Raw genomic sequence first — 15,417 nt, forward strand, 5'->3', positions numbered from 1 at the left:
TCACCATCGGGCTGGGCAAGCAACCCGCTTTGCGCCCTCGGCGAGATCGCGAGAGCGGTGCATGCCGCCGAGGACACCAGGAAGGATTGATGAAGACAATGCAGGCGTAGCTGAGACATGATCAGTCGAGAAGCCGTCGAACGCGTCGCCTATCTTACATGAGCCAGAGGGGCGACAATGAAGATTTGACAAGCAACTTGAAGGGCTTCGACTGCAACAGTGGCTTGGCCATAAGCATCTTCGAACAGGCCAGTTGCGAATCTGCTAGACAATCTTCGCCGCACACCGACAAGAGAAATATGTTCCTGCTATGGGGGGCCGAAAGTTTCGCGAGGCGACGTGACACTGCACATTCACATGATAGCAGTGGTGTAGGAAATCCGAAGCCACACGCGGTCGGCCCGTGATTGGCTACACCCTTCCAGTATTGCTCCATGCGGAGCCAATATATTCCAGCGCAGGCTTGGCGGCACCCACGACGGGGGGTAGCTGCCGGTCGCATCACCGGCGGTTGGAACAATCAACCAGGTACGGCACTTGAGTCCCCTGAGTTTAGATGCAGCAAGCTTCACCCAAGGGACAAGTCAACTTTGGCCAGGCAACATTCACTGGACGTGTGAATATAGCTGCAGAGCCGATGATGAACAGTTTCACTGCTCCACTCAATTCTTCTCACCATTTCGCCAATTCCTTTAAATCCAGCACGGTGGCTTTAGTCTCCTATCTTTGAACTCAATCCTATTTCTCAGTGCATTGTAGTGTGTACCTGAAGCTATAATGGCCGTCGAGTACCGAATATTTGGGGTACGGAACACTCTACGATCAGAAATGTTGGCGCTCTCAATGTCACACAGCATGCACCCTGGCTTTTCGGGTCGTTTGTTACGGATGATGCAATGGGGTCATACTATTGCAAGATGCAATTTGAGATCAGGGGATGCATTTGAGTGGGGGCAATGGTCAACAGCAATGACCAGGTCGCCGCACGTCTTAGCTATCGTTATCTCGACGGATGTATCTCAATAGTATCGATTCGATGCAAGGGCTGTGGTCGATGGTCCATGTGTTTCATCTCCGTTTGCCGTGTAACCTGTGGGGTCTAGGGACAGGACGACATGGGGCCGCAGCAACACTAGCCGATGCAAGTCCCATACTGCATTTAGTATGCATGCTCTGTAGCCGCCTTGTTTGCTGCAAGGTCGCGCCACAGAAAGTCTGAATCTTCCAGCCGTTTGAGCCTCGACAAGGCATCACTTTTTTCCTACATGGTAACATGTCCAGCTGAATCCATTTCGCGAAAGGAAATGTCCCAGTTTCAAACTCGCATCAAAATCCAGACCTTGTGCTCGGCCGCACACATCGGTGGCTCCGTAACGTACATGCCAATGGATTTGATCGGTTTTTCGCCTGTCGTATGGAGTGCATGTAGTACAAACATGAGACACTTCGCTTAGGTATGTACATACCAACGCGTGTTCAAAGCAAACAACCTTGGTATCAGCAAGCAAATTTTCCACCTATTTCCCTGGTATAAGTGCTATGTTCTGCTCCCATTTCTCTGCGTTCCTCGTTTCATCTTTGCTTCGCGACGCAGGTTCTTGCCCATCATGTCGTACCTCATAGCGCCATACGATGATTGCATGCAATTGGGTGAGTCCGACCTCTGTATCATGGCTGTTTCTCATGTCTGACATCTGTCCCCATTTTAGGTCAAGGGTTTCTCCCCTTCCGTTGATTGTCAAGAACCGCACTGACACCACGAAGATTCAACTCCTTTACCCAGGAAATCCAGGACGAGAATGCAGTTTCCATCGAAAGGCTCCGCGCCGATGCATCTCTGGCCGAGGTTCATTCTCCAGACATGTTTCCACAAGAAACACGGGTCGATGCATACGAATGCGGTTCGGAAGCCAGTATGCTCACGAGTGCAACACCGACGTCGTCGCAATGGAACCAACCCAGGGCTGTACTGAACGCCACGAATGGTGGCGGTAAATCTATCCCAGTCATTAGCCAGGACCGCAAGGCTCCCATCGTGACTTACACTTCTCGATTTGTCGATAGCCTCAGGCAAGTTGTATTCTCGAACAAGAAATGTTGGAGCGCAGCTGACATTCACTGGGTAGTGAGGTCATTACAGAGATGAACATATCCGCCGCCGCTCCCATCATACGCCAGAGCCGAAACGGATCCGGAGCCGGTCTTCCTATCGATACCCGTCACTTCCACGAAGCAGATCTCAACTACTACCTCAGTATCAGAGTAGTGACCCGACAAGATCGCCCGGCTGCTACTTTTGCAAGTACCCAGGCTCTGGCTAACGGACACAGTCACAACAATTTCGGGGATTGCTTCATCTCGGGTCAGGGTTCCCACTGAACGATTAAACATCTTGTTCTGATACGCGTCCAGGTTTCCTGGAAGGAGGGCAGCTCGATGCTCTCATTTCCGTACGGTTGAAGGATAAGAAGAGGATCTCGGAAGTCTCAGATTGGTTCGTTTGCAACCCGTCCGCTTGGTGGCGATGCGATCAGCTAAATCATGGTTATTTCAGTCTCTCCGCCTCCTTCGAGATCAGTAGCGGCAAGTTCAAGCCGCTCACAGGTACCATCGACACGGCGATGCGCACAGCGATGGAGCTCTCCCAGATCACCGTGGAGGCTTCAAATGTCGGCGGAGGCACCATCACGCTCGATGATCAGCAGTCCAGTCTACAATCGCTCCGAGATGAGGCAAGCAATTTTCCCACGCTGGCCGCTGATCAGCCAGAGAGAATCTTCGCCACTCTCACAAAATACGACAGTCTCAGTGGTTCGCAAGCCCTGAGACCTGCGCTCAACTACGACCACACTGCTTTCTATGCGAACGTGTTGCTGGATGCTTTCATAGAATTCAAGAACATCGAGCGGAGGCTTTCGACACAGACCACACAGATCAAGTCTGGGGTCATGCAGTTCCTCAAGGACGAACCACTCTCCGCGGATCGCAAGCGGAGGTTTGATGCCTCGTGGAAAGGAATCGCCAAAGCCAAAAGGGAGTGCACGAACCAGCTGCTCAAGATCCTGAAAGAAGTGGATGAGATCCGCAAGAACCCAGCCATTGCTACAGACGACACGCGCGATGACCAAGTGGAGGACCCCCTGGTGTTCAGCGAGTATCTGCCGAGGGTCGTGCCTACAGCTGAGGCAGCACCGGAAGACTACCCACATGACACACGAGCAAAGCTTTACTCTGGCATCGAAGAAGACTTGTCCCAGAACGAGCGCGCAAAGGTGAAAGAGCTTAGCGTGGAGCATCCCGACATCGCAAAGCAGTTTCGCATGGCTGTTCCGTGTGGCGCTGTAGACAGCGCCGGACATCCGTTTTGCAGTCTGGACTACCTCAAGCCCGACTGGGCACTCACCGAAACAACTGTGCACATGAGGGGAGGCGTGGTTTCTGCCCTCAGTCTCAGATACGCAAACGGTGTCGTAACCGTGTTTGGGACCCTCTCCCTGAGTGACAAAATCTTCAAGCTGAAGCTGAACCTGGGTACCAATGAACACATTGTGGGATGCTCCATCGAAACCGGTCGGCCTGGCCCCGAGGTAGCAATTTGCATCACTGCTGTACGCCTCTCAACCAATCGAGGTTCTACCCTTGTTGCGCAGCCAGCTGGCTGGAAGGAACCAACCAACGGGAAGTCTCGTCGCGACGGCGTTGAATTTGAAAGTCTGAAGATGGCCCATTATGACCCCTTGATGGAAAGCGGATATATCCAGGGCTTCTGGGGACTGGCTTCACTGGATCCAACGTCGGGACGGGGCATTTACCGACTTGCACCCATCTGGAGCAATGCGGCGGCACCGACCACTGTGAACATCACCAACATGGGCGACACCGTCGGAACAGAGGCTGAGTCTGAGGCACCACCAGGCGGAGTCTGGGACATGTACAAGATTCACGACGCGAGCACTCCAGTGCCACGCACGTCAGCGATATTGTCGTACAATAACACGTGCCCTGACAGGCCGCTTCCGGTAATTCTGACTGGCTTTCAGAAGATGGATACCTGGAACTGCGCAAATATGCACTTCTCCACATCCGTGGACTGCATGACAAACGACAAGTTTAGTATCGGTGTGGACCAATGGTCAGATTCTGTCCTCTATGAGTAATTAAACCTATCTCTACCTCTTCAATGTTGAGTAATACGCTAAGCAGCTACAGTGCTGAAGTCACATGGATCGGCGTTCGTCCGGATTGCCCCGGAATCCAAGGTGGTCAGATTGAGGCCCACGGTTCGATTTCCAGGGAAATCAAGTTTTCGAAGTCTTTCCCGAAGTCTCCAAAAATACTGATATGGATATCTGGGCTTGATCTCCCGATCAGCAATGGCAAGCGCGTTGACGTGTCAGCCACGGAGATCAAGCAGGACGTTTTCAGGATCAATGTTGGCTCCACGAGTTCGGCGCTTACTCAAGCGTCCATTTCATGGATTGCAATGAGCCCAGACTCAGCCTGCGCGATGGGCAGTTATGCCTACTCTCGCGACTCGAAGGAGCAGGACCATGGCAAAGAGGGTTGGTGCAGCTTTCCAAAAGGCAAGTTCTCAAAACCTCCCAAACTTCTCGTCGGATTCAGTTCCTTCGACATCAGTGGATCGTCAAGGAACTACTACTTTGGTACTTCCATCTGGGATGTGACAAAGGAGGCGTTCTCATGGAAAATATACGCATTGGATGGAAGTGCCATTTCTGCCGCAACTGTCCAATGGATTGCGATTCCTACATGATAGAGCCAGAGAGCCAGTCTGGGTCGACATCTTGGGCGGAAGAGATGTAGCACGTCTTACCAGGGTCCTATTAAACATAATTATTTGATTTGTTCCTGATTAGTTTAATATACATTGAGTCGCCAATTTGCTTACTTGTGACCACCATTTCCATGTCAATATCACATTTGCAGCTACCGAGTGGATTCGCAAAAAGTTCAATTCGGGCTAAGTGGATGGAGCGTTGAGAAAGATGTATAACAGGTATCGTCTATGGAGATGCGTAATCTTCCTAAAAACATATCAAACGCTAACAGAACAATCTATGAAATGGATGCTGGTGGTATATTGGCAAGTCTAAGTGTTTCCGAGGCAGTCAGTAATCATTCCCTTTCCGTCTCAGTCTTGACGTCTTCAGCCGCCTTGTCGGCGGGTCCAATCTTCTTCCACTTGTGAAACAGCGCAACGCAGAAGGACAGAACACCGGACACGATGGGAATGATGAAGGCGGTCTGGACTCCCTTGGCCACGGCCTTGACAACGGCAACGCGCGTGGAAGGATCGCCTGACCCTCCGCTACCGCTCTTCAAAACGAGGTTGCTCATGATGCCGTTGATGGCAGACTGCGAAAGGCCCGAATCCTCAAGACTGTCTTGCAGCTCCTGGTAGAAGATGGTGCTGCAAAGCGACACGGCGACGGAACTGACGAAAGAAGTCGTTAGCGTATTGCGCCGGTGTAGCCACCCAGGTACGGTAGAAATCTCACCTTCCAAGCATCTTGATCATATACACGACCGCGAGCCCGATCGACTCCTCGTGCCTGTCCAACTCCTGTTGCGCGATGCCCATGGCGATGAATTGGCAGCAGCCGGTGCCGAAGGCGGCGAGAATCTGGTAGCCGATCCACTCGCTCGACGGGGTGGACGCCGACAGCGTGTGCAGCATGCCGGAGCCGACAGAAAAAGCGACGGCGCCGAAGAGCATTGACGGGTTGAACAGCTTGAAGCGGTTGATGGCGATGCCAGTCATGATTCCGCCGACTGTCTGGGCGAGCAGGTACGCGAGGAGGTCGATGCCGCTGCCTTCGGCTGTGCTGCCTTTGACGCCCTGTGGTGCACATTGTCAACGACTACGGCGTGAGATGGACTGGAGGGGAGTCATCGTACCTGAAAGTAGAAAGGAAGGAAATAGACCTCGCTGGCGGATCCGATTTCGGTCAGGAATCCGAAGATGGAGCAGATGATGATACCTCTCTTGCGTATGATGCTGCGCGGAATCAGCGCCCTGTTGTCTGGGACCAGACACTGCTCCACGACCAAGGCAATGAGGAGCATGGCGAATGCAATCAGCAAGCCGATGACGATCGGGTCAGACCAGGCGCCCTCCCCGGCAAAAGTGAAGGCAAGGAGAAGACAAGTCACCGATCCGGCGATCAGCGCGCTGCCCGGGAGATCCAGAGACTTGACTTTCTCCCAGAATGTCGAAACGTTGGGGTCCCGCGGACGCGGCTTGTAGAGAATGGTCATTGCGGCGACGGTGAAACCGCCGATGGGTAGGTTCATGTAGAAGCACCAGCGCCAGGACGAGTGAGATGTGAGAATACCCCCAATGATGGGACCGAGACACGAGGCAATGCCTGATGCACAGTCAGTACGAGTAGCTCTTTCGTCGTAGAATCTGCAAGGGTCTCACCAGCAGCGGATGCGATGAGTCCGGTGAACAATGGGCGCTTCTCCTTGGGAATCACATCGGCGATGATGAGCATGACACCAGGCGCCATCAGCGCGCCCGCTGTTCCAGCCACCGCGCGTCCTGCAATGAACATGCTAGAGGAGTTTGCCAGAGCGCAGATCAGGGATCCAACTATTGTCAAGAGTCAGAATCTGGTCCGGGTACAGACCGTAGGGCTTACTCACTTTCGAAGAAAAACAAGCCAGCGAGGAAGCCGTATTTGGTATTCATGTAAGGATACACCTTTCCGAAGACTGGTTGTAATGCGGGGATGGGCAGCAGGTACGCGGATCCGTACCACGAGAACTCGGACATGTCTCCCCATACTTCAATGAGATGTGGGATGATTGTAGCTGCAAACCGGTAAGCAACAAGCGTGTAGGAACAGGGCTGAGGTGGGAGATACAGATGATGGTGGAGTCGAGAGAAACCTGGCAGATTGGAAGTCAGTGGTGAATCAATGAAGGGAGCTGGGGGACACATACCACGAACATGGTCAGCGCGAGAGCAATGCCGATGGCTACCCGGCGAGTTTTTGTCGTTCCGTCGCCGTCGTCCTCGTTGGTATTCTTTTCTCTGTCGTTCAGATCAGCCTGAGGGGGACCCTCACAAGCTCCATTTGCCACATCACTGCCGCCGCCTGTTAATGAGCATTTCGCCAAGCTGTTCGTGTCGTCGCCGCTCTCCTCGTAGCGTGGCAAGTTTTCCGTGGAAAAGGTCGATGACACGTAGTCTGCAAAAGCCGCCAGGTAGGAATTCCTCTTCTCGGGGTCGACGGATGAGGCAACCGAGCTTCGCAAGCTGCTCTGGTTGTCGGTCTCAGTATGCATCGAAGCCATGCTTGCGACAAACATGATGGGCGGTGTGTTGCGTCCTGTCTGGCAGCGAGAGTGGCGGGAGTTTTCATGAACATGTAGATAGCGCAGCCGTCCAAAATAGAAGCGCACGGCCAGCCACGAAGGAATTGTGAGACACTTGTTGTGTCATGCATCACAGCAAAAGGCTTTGATGATGACGGTGATGATGGGGATGATGGGGATGGATTCCCAAACGGGCGACGTCGAGGCTGAAAGGGGCAACCCAAGCGAGCCATGTAAGCTGACGGGTGATCATCCGCGCCACATCACGAAGCAATCGGCTCCATTGGGGGCCGTTACCCAACACTCGCGACTGTCACGCATTGCCTATTCTGACGAAACACCGTGTCTTGCGCTGCCTCCAAGCACTGCAAGGACCCATCGCCCGAGCCGTATACAATGCAGAGGCTACGCTGCTTGGCGCGAGAAAAACGCCCTCTTGTTCCCTCAAACACCAACCCCATCCTTCGCTGAATTACGAGGAGCCCACTCCATCGCTCAACCGCCTCAATCATGGGCCACCTCAACGAACGCGGCTGGATCAATGTCGCCACACTTGCCGTCTACCTTCCGCTCCTGGCGGGCACGCTCTTCACGCTGTTTCTCCAGCGTTGGCGCATGAAGTCCTTCTACTACCTCCTAACATTCATCCTCGGTAAGACGACAGACAGACACCCTCAATCCACCAGCCACAGCCACTAAACCACCTCCCCTCCCCGCAGTCAAATTCGTCGGCGCCGGCATGACCATCGACGTCCAACTCAACAACAACACCTCGCTCTACACCCCCGCCGCCATCCTCAGCACCGTCGTCCTCACCCCACTCGTCATGGCCGTCGCCGACATCATCAACCTCAAGCACGCGGCATCCAGCAGCACCCGCAACACCCCCAACGACCGCCGCGCCAGCCGCCTCCGCCCCCTCGAGCTCGTCAACCGCACCGCCTTCCCTTCCCACCCCCCGCCCAGCTACTCCCCATCCCCCTACCCCCCCACGCACAGCTACCCCAGCAGCTCCACCACCACCTCCACCGACCTCAACCTCAACAAACCCCTCCCACCACCAACCGCCCCCCGCCACAGCACCATCCTCGCCCGCCTCACCCACCTCTCCATCCTCCTCTCCCTCGGCCTCGGCGTCACTGGCGGCCTGCGCGTCTTCTCCAGCCCGACCTCCAGCACGCCGCCCACCGCCGACCAGCTCTCCTCCGGGGAGACGTACATGCGGGGCGCCGCGGGGTTGGCGGCATTGGCGGTGGCGCTGACGTTCGTGGCGGCGGTGATGGGGTGGGGGCGGGCGCGGGGGATGGGGACGCAGGGGATGCAGGGGGGCAGGTGGTGGGGGGTGGCGTATGGGGTTGTGTTGGGGGTGGGGGTGCCGGCGTTGGTGGCGAGGGTGGCGTACACGGTGGGGGTGGCGGCGACGGTGGGGGAGTGGGATGGCGGGGATGGTGGGGCGACGAGTGTGTGGGATCCGTTGCGGGGGAGTTGGGTGTTGTATCTTTGTTTGGCGTGGGTGCCGGAGGTGGTGGTTGGGGTGGCGCTGGTGGGGGTGGGGTGCGTCAAGCCGAGGGCTTGATGATCGTCGGGGGAGGAGGAGGAGAGGTGCTGGAGGGTTGGAGGGAGAGGGAGAGAGGGAGGGAAGGAGTGCTGTGACGGATTGAGGGTTTGATTGTGTTGTCTGGTGTGAGGGGAGAGCATCTCGTATGTCGATGGCTTATGCGTCTGGGATGTGTTGACGTGGTGGATCGGTACATGCTCTGAAATTGGTTTACTATTGTTCTGCGGATAACACACGAAGATGATAGAATTATGATGATAGACATTTGCTTATTCTTAGGAATTTGAAGAGAGCGTTCTGTTTGAATGTATGGTCAACGATTGCCGAAACTTGAGCTGTAGTCGGGTAAGTGCAAACAATCAGTAAATACACTGAACTGAAGCAATGTCATACCTGCGGGAGGTGCACACATCCAAAGAAATATATAAAACGATCTACCTGGCGAAGGCAAAACGGAAAGAAAAAAAAAGGCGGAGGCCACAGCCCGAAGCGACTCGGTGAGCTCAACATGTTTAGAGCCTCCAATGCTTCGGAGCAGCTATATTCGGCATTGACCGGCTGACACAGAATATGTAATAGTATGTACATACATACATACATACCATTGTTACGAAATATTGACTCATTATGCGTAAGCCATATAGCGGCGAGAGAGAATGTTCAGCAAAATATCACTGCAGCCTAAAAGGAGACCAAGGATTGGACAAGCCGTCAAAATTCATTCTTTGAAATCTAGATGGTTGATGAAACTTCCAGCCATAACGATTCAACCAAAGTCCATTTTAGAAATCATTCCCACAGCCGCATGACATGATAAAAAACAAGGTCTACTCCGAAAGGAAATCAATTCAAACAACTAGATATAACTCCCCCGAGTCCCATTGACGAAATCATCCCGTGATGTGAAAATACCCTGTGGACAGACAGAAAGCTCGATGCTGGAAGAGGGCGGGGATTGCGATCTGTAGGGTCGAATTGATGAGAGAGAGGATCGTTGGCTGATGGAGCTGGATGCGACAGTCAATGAGAAGCTCGACACAAGAGGTGCGAATGTACGCCGGGTCGTACCTCGCAGACGTGATGGTCCTACTTCTGCTGCTGGCCGTTCTTGTCGCCCTTGATCTTCTTGATGAGCTTCCAGACGAGCATTTTGGCGGTGTTGTGTTTTGCGGTGTTTGCGGAGGAGGTGGTCGATTGCAGATGGATGTTTCGAAGAGGACGAAGCGGAGATGTTGCTTCCTTGTTGAAGTGGATTGGAGTGTGGTTGTTGAGTGCAGAAGAAAGCTGGACGGCCACAGGTTGATATAAGTACTGCGGGGGTTGTGGCATCTCCGGGTAACAAGTCAGCCCCCAACTAAGCATTGCGCCCCCAAGCTTGTTCAGCGCTTACAAGCGAACAGCGGGCTGACGCGATCTGCATCTCGCACTGCTCGCTTTCTTTTGCGTGCTGACGGCCGAAGGATCTGGTTTCACTCTATTATCACAAACGGTCAGCAATGCGTGCCTGGCTGAGGCACAGCTGTACCGACTACAGCGAATCTGGCTGGAAGCTGAGATTGGCCGTTCCACCCGCTGGTAATGCAGAAATTAGACAGAGCGTTTCTGGAATGGATTTGGCTTTGACCGTCTGAAACGCGTCGCATCTGGTGGGGATGCAAGGCTGCGGCTGCGGCTGGAGCTGCGCCACGGCTATTTTGGGGGCGGGCGCGCTATCAATAGCTACCATCTGCATGCCATGCACATGTTGCAGGTAGCCTAGTAATTTCTCATTGCGGCGCGGTTTCGCGCCCGACATGTTTTTTTTTCTTGGCCTTTCACGTTGCATGGGTATAGGGGTATCCTCAATGAATAGACAATTACACGTGGACGATGATCAGCGAGCGGCTGCAAGGTAGAAAGAGCATCAGTCCAGCGAAACGATCTGACTGGATGAAAGAGGTTGGGTATATTAAATTCTCATTTGATTGGCTTCGAAGGGGCTTCACAGCTAGCTGAGACTACACATGCAAGGTGGGACTAAACCTGATTGGGTCATCTCTGCGAACGCAAACTTCTGCCTGGTCGAATAATGCACCATGGCAGAAAATGAGTAGTCAACCATGGCTGGTTAGCAGCGCGGGGTAGGTCACTTCACTTTCTTTTTTTTAGGTAGGGGTAGCGACGCATGTAGGCGACAAGTAGGACGACATTGCCAGGCACAGACACGTTAGTCTCATCAAGCATGATAGCACTCCAATACTACACCGTTCTACGAGTATGAAGAGCGGAGCACAACTTGTGCTGGAACTGCGCTGTGCGGAAAGCTCAGATTGGTCGTTATCGAAATTCTAGAAGAAAACGGCGTTCCTCGCGTGAAACCCTGAAAAATCAAACCCCTCAAACTCCTCCAAACTCCATCATCTTCCCCGTCCCAACTCATCCATGCAAAACGCCAATCAAAATCCCATCATCAACAACGAACAAGCGCAGCCTGGCACACCTGCATCATCGGCTGGTCCTTGTTGACCTGTTCCTTGATCTGCTGGTGGACGATCGGAGCCGTCGGCACGTTGAGAGCCTCCATCCTCGTCATGGCCGCGGCGACCTGCCTGCGCTGAATCTTCCCCGTCGCCGTCTTCGGCATCGTCTCAGTGAAGTAGACCTGTCGACAAGAAAACAACAGTCAGCAAACCCGAAACTCGAAACGGAAAAAGAAAAAGAAAAACACACCTTCTTCGGCACCTTGAACCGCGCCGCCCTCTCGCGGAAGAACGCCCTGACCTCATCCTCACCCAGCCTCTCCCCCTTCTTCAGCACGACCGCCACGCCCACGTCCTGGCCGTACAGCGCGTCGTCGACGGCGAAGCTCACCGCCTCGCCCACGGCCGGGTGCTGCAGCAGGAGGTTGTCCAGCTCGATGGGGCTGATCTTCTCGCCCCCCTTGTTGATCAGCTCCTTGATGCGCCCCGTCAGCCGCAGGTAGCCCGCCGCGTCCAGCACGCCCTGGTCGCCCGTGCGCAGGAAGCCGTCCGCCGTGAAGGTCGCGGCGTCGAGCGCCGCGCGCGCCGCTTCGGCGTCGTCGCCATCGGGGACGAGGTAGCCGCTCGTGACGTTCTCGCCGCGGACGCACACCTCGCCGACCTCGCCAGCGGCCACGTCGGCGCCGGAATCGTCCTTGATGCGCAGCTGCACGCCGCCCTGGGGCTGGCCGACGGAGCCGGGGAGGCGCGGGCCCTGGCCGGCGCTCGGCAGCGGGTTCGAGCACATCTGGTGGGCGGCCTCGGTCATGGCGTAGGCCTCGAGCACGACGGTGCGCAGCGCGCGCTCGAGCTGGGCGAGGACGGTGGGCGGCAGCGGGCTGGAGCAGCTGCGGACGAAGCGGATGTTGCGGGGCGGCGGCGAGGGCAGCGGGTGCTTGAGCAGGATCTGGTGGATGGTGGGCACGGCCGTGTACCAGTTGGCGGCGTGGGCGACGAAGTGGGGCCAGAAGTCGGAGGCGGAGAAGCGCGGGGGCACGACGACGGAGCCGCCGGCGGCGAGCGGCGCGAGCGTGCCGGCGACGAGGCCGTGGATGTGGAACAGCGGCATGACGACGAGGCCGCGGTCGCGCGGCGTGAGCCGGTAGGTGTGGTGGATGTTCTTGATCGAGGCGGTGAGGTTGCGGTGTGTGAGCGGCACCGCCTTGGGCCGCCCGGTGGTGCCGCTCGTGTGCAGGATCAGGGCGACGTCGTCGGGCTGGGCCTCGAGCTGGTTGAGCCGGCTCACGCCGCCGGCGGTGGTGCGGGTCGGGGCGCTGAAGACGATCTCGCCGCCGTTGAAGCTCACTTCGGCGACGCGGACGCCGCGCGCGCGCGCCGCCTTGACCGCTTCGGTGTTCGCGTCGAGCGAGCCGAAGGGGACGATGAGGACGGCGGCGTCTAGATCCTGGAGGTAGAACTCGAATTCGGACTGCTTGTAGTCGAAGTTGAGGGGCGCGGCGACGGCGCGCATGCACGTCGAGGCGAAGAAGGCCACGATCAGCTCCAGTGAGTTGGGCAGGCTGAAGGCCACGCGGGAGCCGTGGGTGATGCCGATTGCGGCGAGGTTGAGTTGGAACTCCCTGACACGGCGGGCGAGGTCGCGATGCGAGATGTTGGTGTCGAAGTTCTTGCCGGGTATGACGACGGCGGACGAGTCGAAGCCCCTGTGGAGGCACGAGGCGAGGGTAGACATGATGGGCTGCGGAGAGGTCTGCAGTGCTGGTGGGCTGCACACTGGCATGGACGAGAACCACGAGGTGAAATAGGAGCGCAGGCTCGAGAGGGACATTGCAACGGAATCCATCTTTGGGTTGCGGCTGTTTGGGTTGCTCACATTGCTGTGCTGGAGGGTTCTAAGCTGCCGTTAAAGATGAGTTACCAGGCAGGCTGGCCGGCGACGCTGGCGGCGCGCATCTCGTCTCTGGGCGAAGCATTACGCGACATGATGATGCTGGATTCAGACGGCTGTAAGCTGACTCGATCCCATTCGGGCAAGCTTTTGGCCCCCGCTCCCTCGCCGTACGCCAGGCCGGATGCGGCAATGGCGTGCACGGCAGGGCACAGCTCACAGTTGGGGGCCCAAATTTAGACGGCTGCCTGGGCCCTATTTTCAACCAGGCAGAATAGCTGCATTGCCGCCTGTTGTTGGTCTCCAAATACGCCAACAATCGCGGCGAGGCTGTGGGGAAACGTATCGCCGGGTGGCGTGAGGGTAGTCGCGCCGCATGGCCCTCTCACCTGAAAACATGCCCACTCCACCCAACCGCTCGTCGCAAGACCGTCCAAATCAACAAGGAGGCACCCCAATGGAATCGGATCCCAGCCGCCGCAACAAGCGCCCCGCTTCGCCCATCCGAGCGGCCGACGTGGACAACAAGAAGAAGAAATCAGAACAACCATGCGTAAGCGACTACTACTCTTGTACAGGGACCTTCCACTAAACGAGATAGAACGAGTCCACAGCAGACAAGAGAGTCGCGGCCTTTACCACCCCGGAGCATCACTCCGCTCTCCGCCAGCCGCCGGGGCCCATCACCTTCGAAGTGCTTCCCAAAGGGGCTTTCGACAATCTTTTTGAGGGCGGAGGAATGGTCGAAAGCACTGCGAAGCTGCCCCCAGAGATATCCAGGTCGCTTGCCGAGTACTGCAGCTATCTAGAGCGGTTTGAGGGGGTTGCCAAGGCACAGGCTGCCCAGATCAAAGACGGCCAATGAAACGCATCTTGGGAATAGAATGGCGCACGGCTTTGGGTTTCTCTATTGTGTAGATAATGAACTAGTCACGTTTCAGAACATGTCCTTTCTGCCCATCGTGGTGCGTGATCCCCGTGGCAAGCACTCCTGCAATACCCGTCGATTCTCATTGGGCGCATCCTTCGGCCGTCCCCCGCGCCACGAGCTAAAACCGGAAAGCTATATTTGTACGTTCCTTGCCCTTGCCCTTGCCCTTGCCCTGGGCCCAAAATGGGCATTGAAGCGAGTGGTGAGCTGATGCGCCACAAGCAACATGCTTCTCCACAGGTTAAAGAGCTGACGAGCTGACCCCGTAAGCACTCTTCAGCAATGCTAAGCTTTCGACAAGCACCCTTCTGCTGCTGCCATGCTTGGCATCACCGTGATACGCTTACCAATGCTCTCATACGCCTCTCTAGCACTCGAATGCGTGCACAGCACACAGCCTCAACCTGCGATAAATATACAAGCAGCGGGCACTAAGAAACAGACCATCGCACTGCAGACCCACACCAGAACAAGAACACGATAAATCAACTCTCCTCCCTTTCCAATGTCGCCCTCCATTCTCGCATCCTGCCCCTCCGACGACGAACGCCTTCGTGAGAAGTTCTCCCGCAAGCACCCCGAAGACAGCTCCCCCGTCCCCACCAAGCGCATCAAGACCCACCACCGCAATGCAGAGCCTGCTGGAGCCCCTTCTGCAGCGCCAAGCCGCGTTCCTGGACATCATTCGGCGCCGCTTCCAGCAAAAGATCTTCCAGCTGATGCGGAGCGGACCACTGGTTCTGACGACGACGACGACCATGACCAGCTTGAGGGCCGTCTCATGAAGACCGGGCCCCTCGTCGTCTCCCCGCCGCGCAGCACCCCGGACCTCGTTTCCGACGACGACAGCGACATCGACACCGGCTGCCTCCCCGCCTCGACCCGGCTGCGCCGCATGATTTTCGACGGCTCCGACCGCATCGTCGTGTGCCCGGGCGTGTTCGACGGCTTCTCGGCCCGCGTGGCCATGTCCGTTGGTTTCGAGGGGCTGTACATGGTAAGAACCATCACCATCATCCCATTGTGTTGGGAAAAAAACCAAGTATAAACACTAACACTCCCCCACAGACCGGCGCCGGCACCACCGCCTCCCGCCTCGGCCAGCCCGACCTGGCCATCGCCCAGCTGCACGACATGAAAGAGCAAGCCGACATGATCTGCAACCTCGATCCCATCAACGGCCCCCCCGTCATCGCCGACATGGACGGTAAGCATCCCCTTTCCCCCCTCCCCCCCC

At 56.1% G+C, this 15,417-nt stretch overlaps 6 protein-coding genes across 6 annotated transcripts; 4 read left to right on the forward strand and 2 right to left on the reverse strand.

The window, feature by feature from the left end:
* Window positions 1-1,947: 1,947 nt before the first annotated feature.
* On the forward strand, window positions 1,948-4,774 carry BKCO1_8100036 (uncharacterized protein; the record flags this gene model as incomplete). Its single annotated transcript, XM_020279473.1, has 5 exons — window positions 1,948-1,991; window positions 2,127-2,362; window positions 2,413-2,494; window positions 2,555-4,153; window positions 4,210-4,774. 5 exons carry the CDS (start codon window positions 1,948-1,950, stop codon window positions 4,772-4,774), a joined length of 2,526 nt encoding a protein of 841 aa, XP_020125667.1.
* A 362-nt stretch (window positions 4,775-5,136) lies between these two features.
* BKCO1_8100037 (major facilitator superfamily transporter) lies at window positions 5,137-7,323 on the reverse strand (the record flags this gene model as incomplete). The annotated part of the gene is made up of 7 exons (XM_020279474.1): window positions 5,137-5,455; window positions 5,520-5,860; window positions 5,920-6,389; window positions 6,446-6,616; window positions 6,670-6,837; window positions 6,891-6,915; window positions 6,970-7,323. The coding sequence occupies 7 exons, from the start codon at window positions 7,321-7,323 to the stop codon at window positions 5,137-5,139; spliced, it is 1,848 nt and encodes a 615-aa protein (XP_020125666.1).
* A 531-nt stretch (window positions 7,324-7,854) lies between these two features.
* Window positions 7,855-8,920, forward strand: BKCO1_8100038 (uncharacterized protein; the record flags this gene model as incomplete). The annotated part of the gene is made up of 2 exons (XM_020279475.1): window positions 7,855-7,996; window positions 8,064-8,920. The coding sequence occupies 2 exons, from the start codon at window positions 7,855-7,857 to the stop codon at window positions 8,918-8,920; spliced, it is 999 nt and encodes a 332-aa protein (XP_020125673.1).
* Window positions 8,921-11,351: 2,431 nt separating this feature from the next.
* BKCO1_8100039 (peroxisomal-coenzyme a synthetase) lies at window positions 11,352-13,093 on the reverse strand (the record flags this gene model as incomplete). The annotated part of the gene is made up of 2 exons (XM_020279476.1): window positions 11,352-11,543; window positions 11,612-13,093. 2 exons carry the CDS (start codon window positions 13,091-13,093, stop codon window positions 11,352-11,354), a joined length of 1,674 nt encoding a protein of 557 aa, XP_020125672.1.
* A 553-nt stretch (window positions 13,094-13,646) lies between these two features.
* On the forward strand, window positions 13,647-14,114 carry BKCO1_8100040 (uncharacterized protein; the record flags this gene model as incomplete). Its single annotated transcript, XM_020279478.1, has 2 exons — window positions 13,647-13,802; window positions 13,851-14,114. 2 exons carry the CDS (start codon window positions 13,647-13,649, stop codon window positions 14,112-14,114), a joined length of 420 nt encoding a protein of 139 aa, XP_020125694.1.
* Window positions 14,115-14,685: 571 nt separating this feature from the next.
* On the forward strand, window positions 14,686-15,387 carry BKCO1_8100041 (carboxyphosphonoenolpyruvate phosphonomutase; the record flags this gene model as incomplete). Its single annotated transcript, XM_020279479.1, has 2 exons — window positions 14,686-15,177; window positions 15,249-15,387. Coding segments are annotated over 2 exons (631 nt in total), but the record flags the coding sequence as incomplete, so codon positions are not given.
* Window positions 15,388-15,417: the final 30 nt, after the last annotated feature.

Source organism: Diplodia corticola, assembly GCF_001883845.1.
Source record: "Diplodia corticola strain CBS 112549 chromosome Unknown scaffold81, whole genome shotgun sequence".
NCBI lineage: Eukaryota > Fungi > Ascomycota > Dothideomycetes > Botryosphaeriales > Botryosphaeriaceae > Diplodia > Diplodia corticola.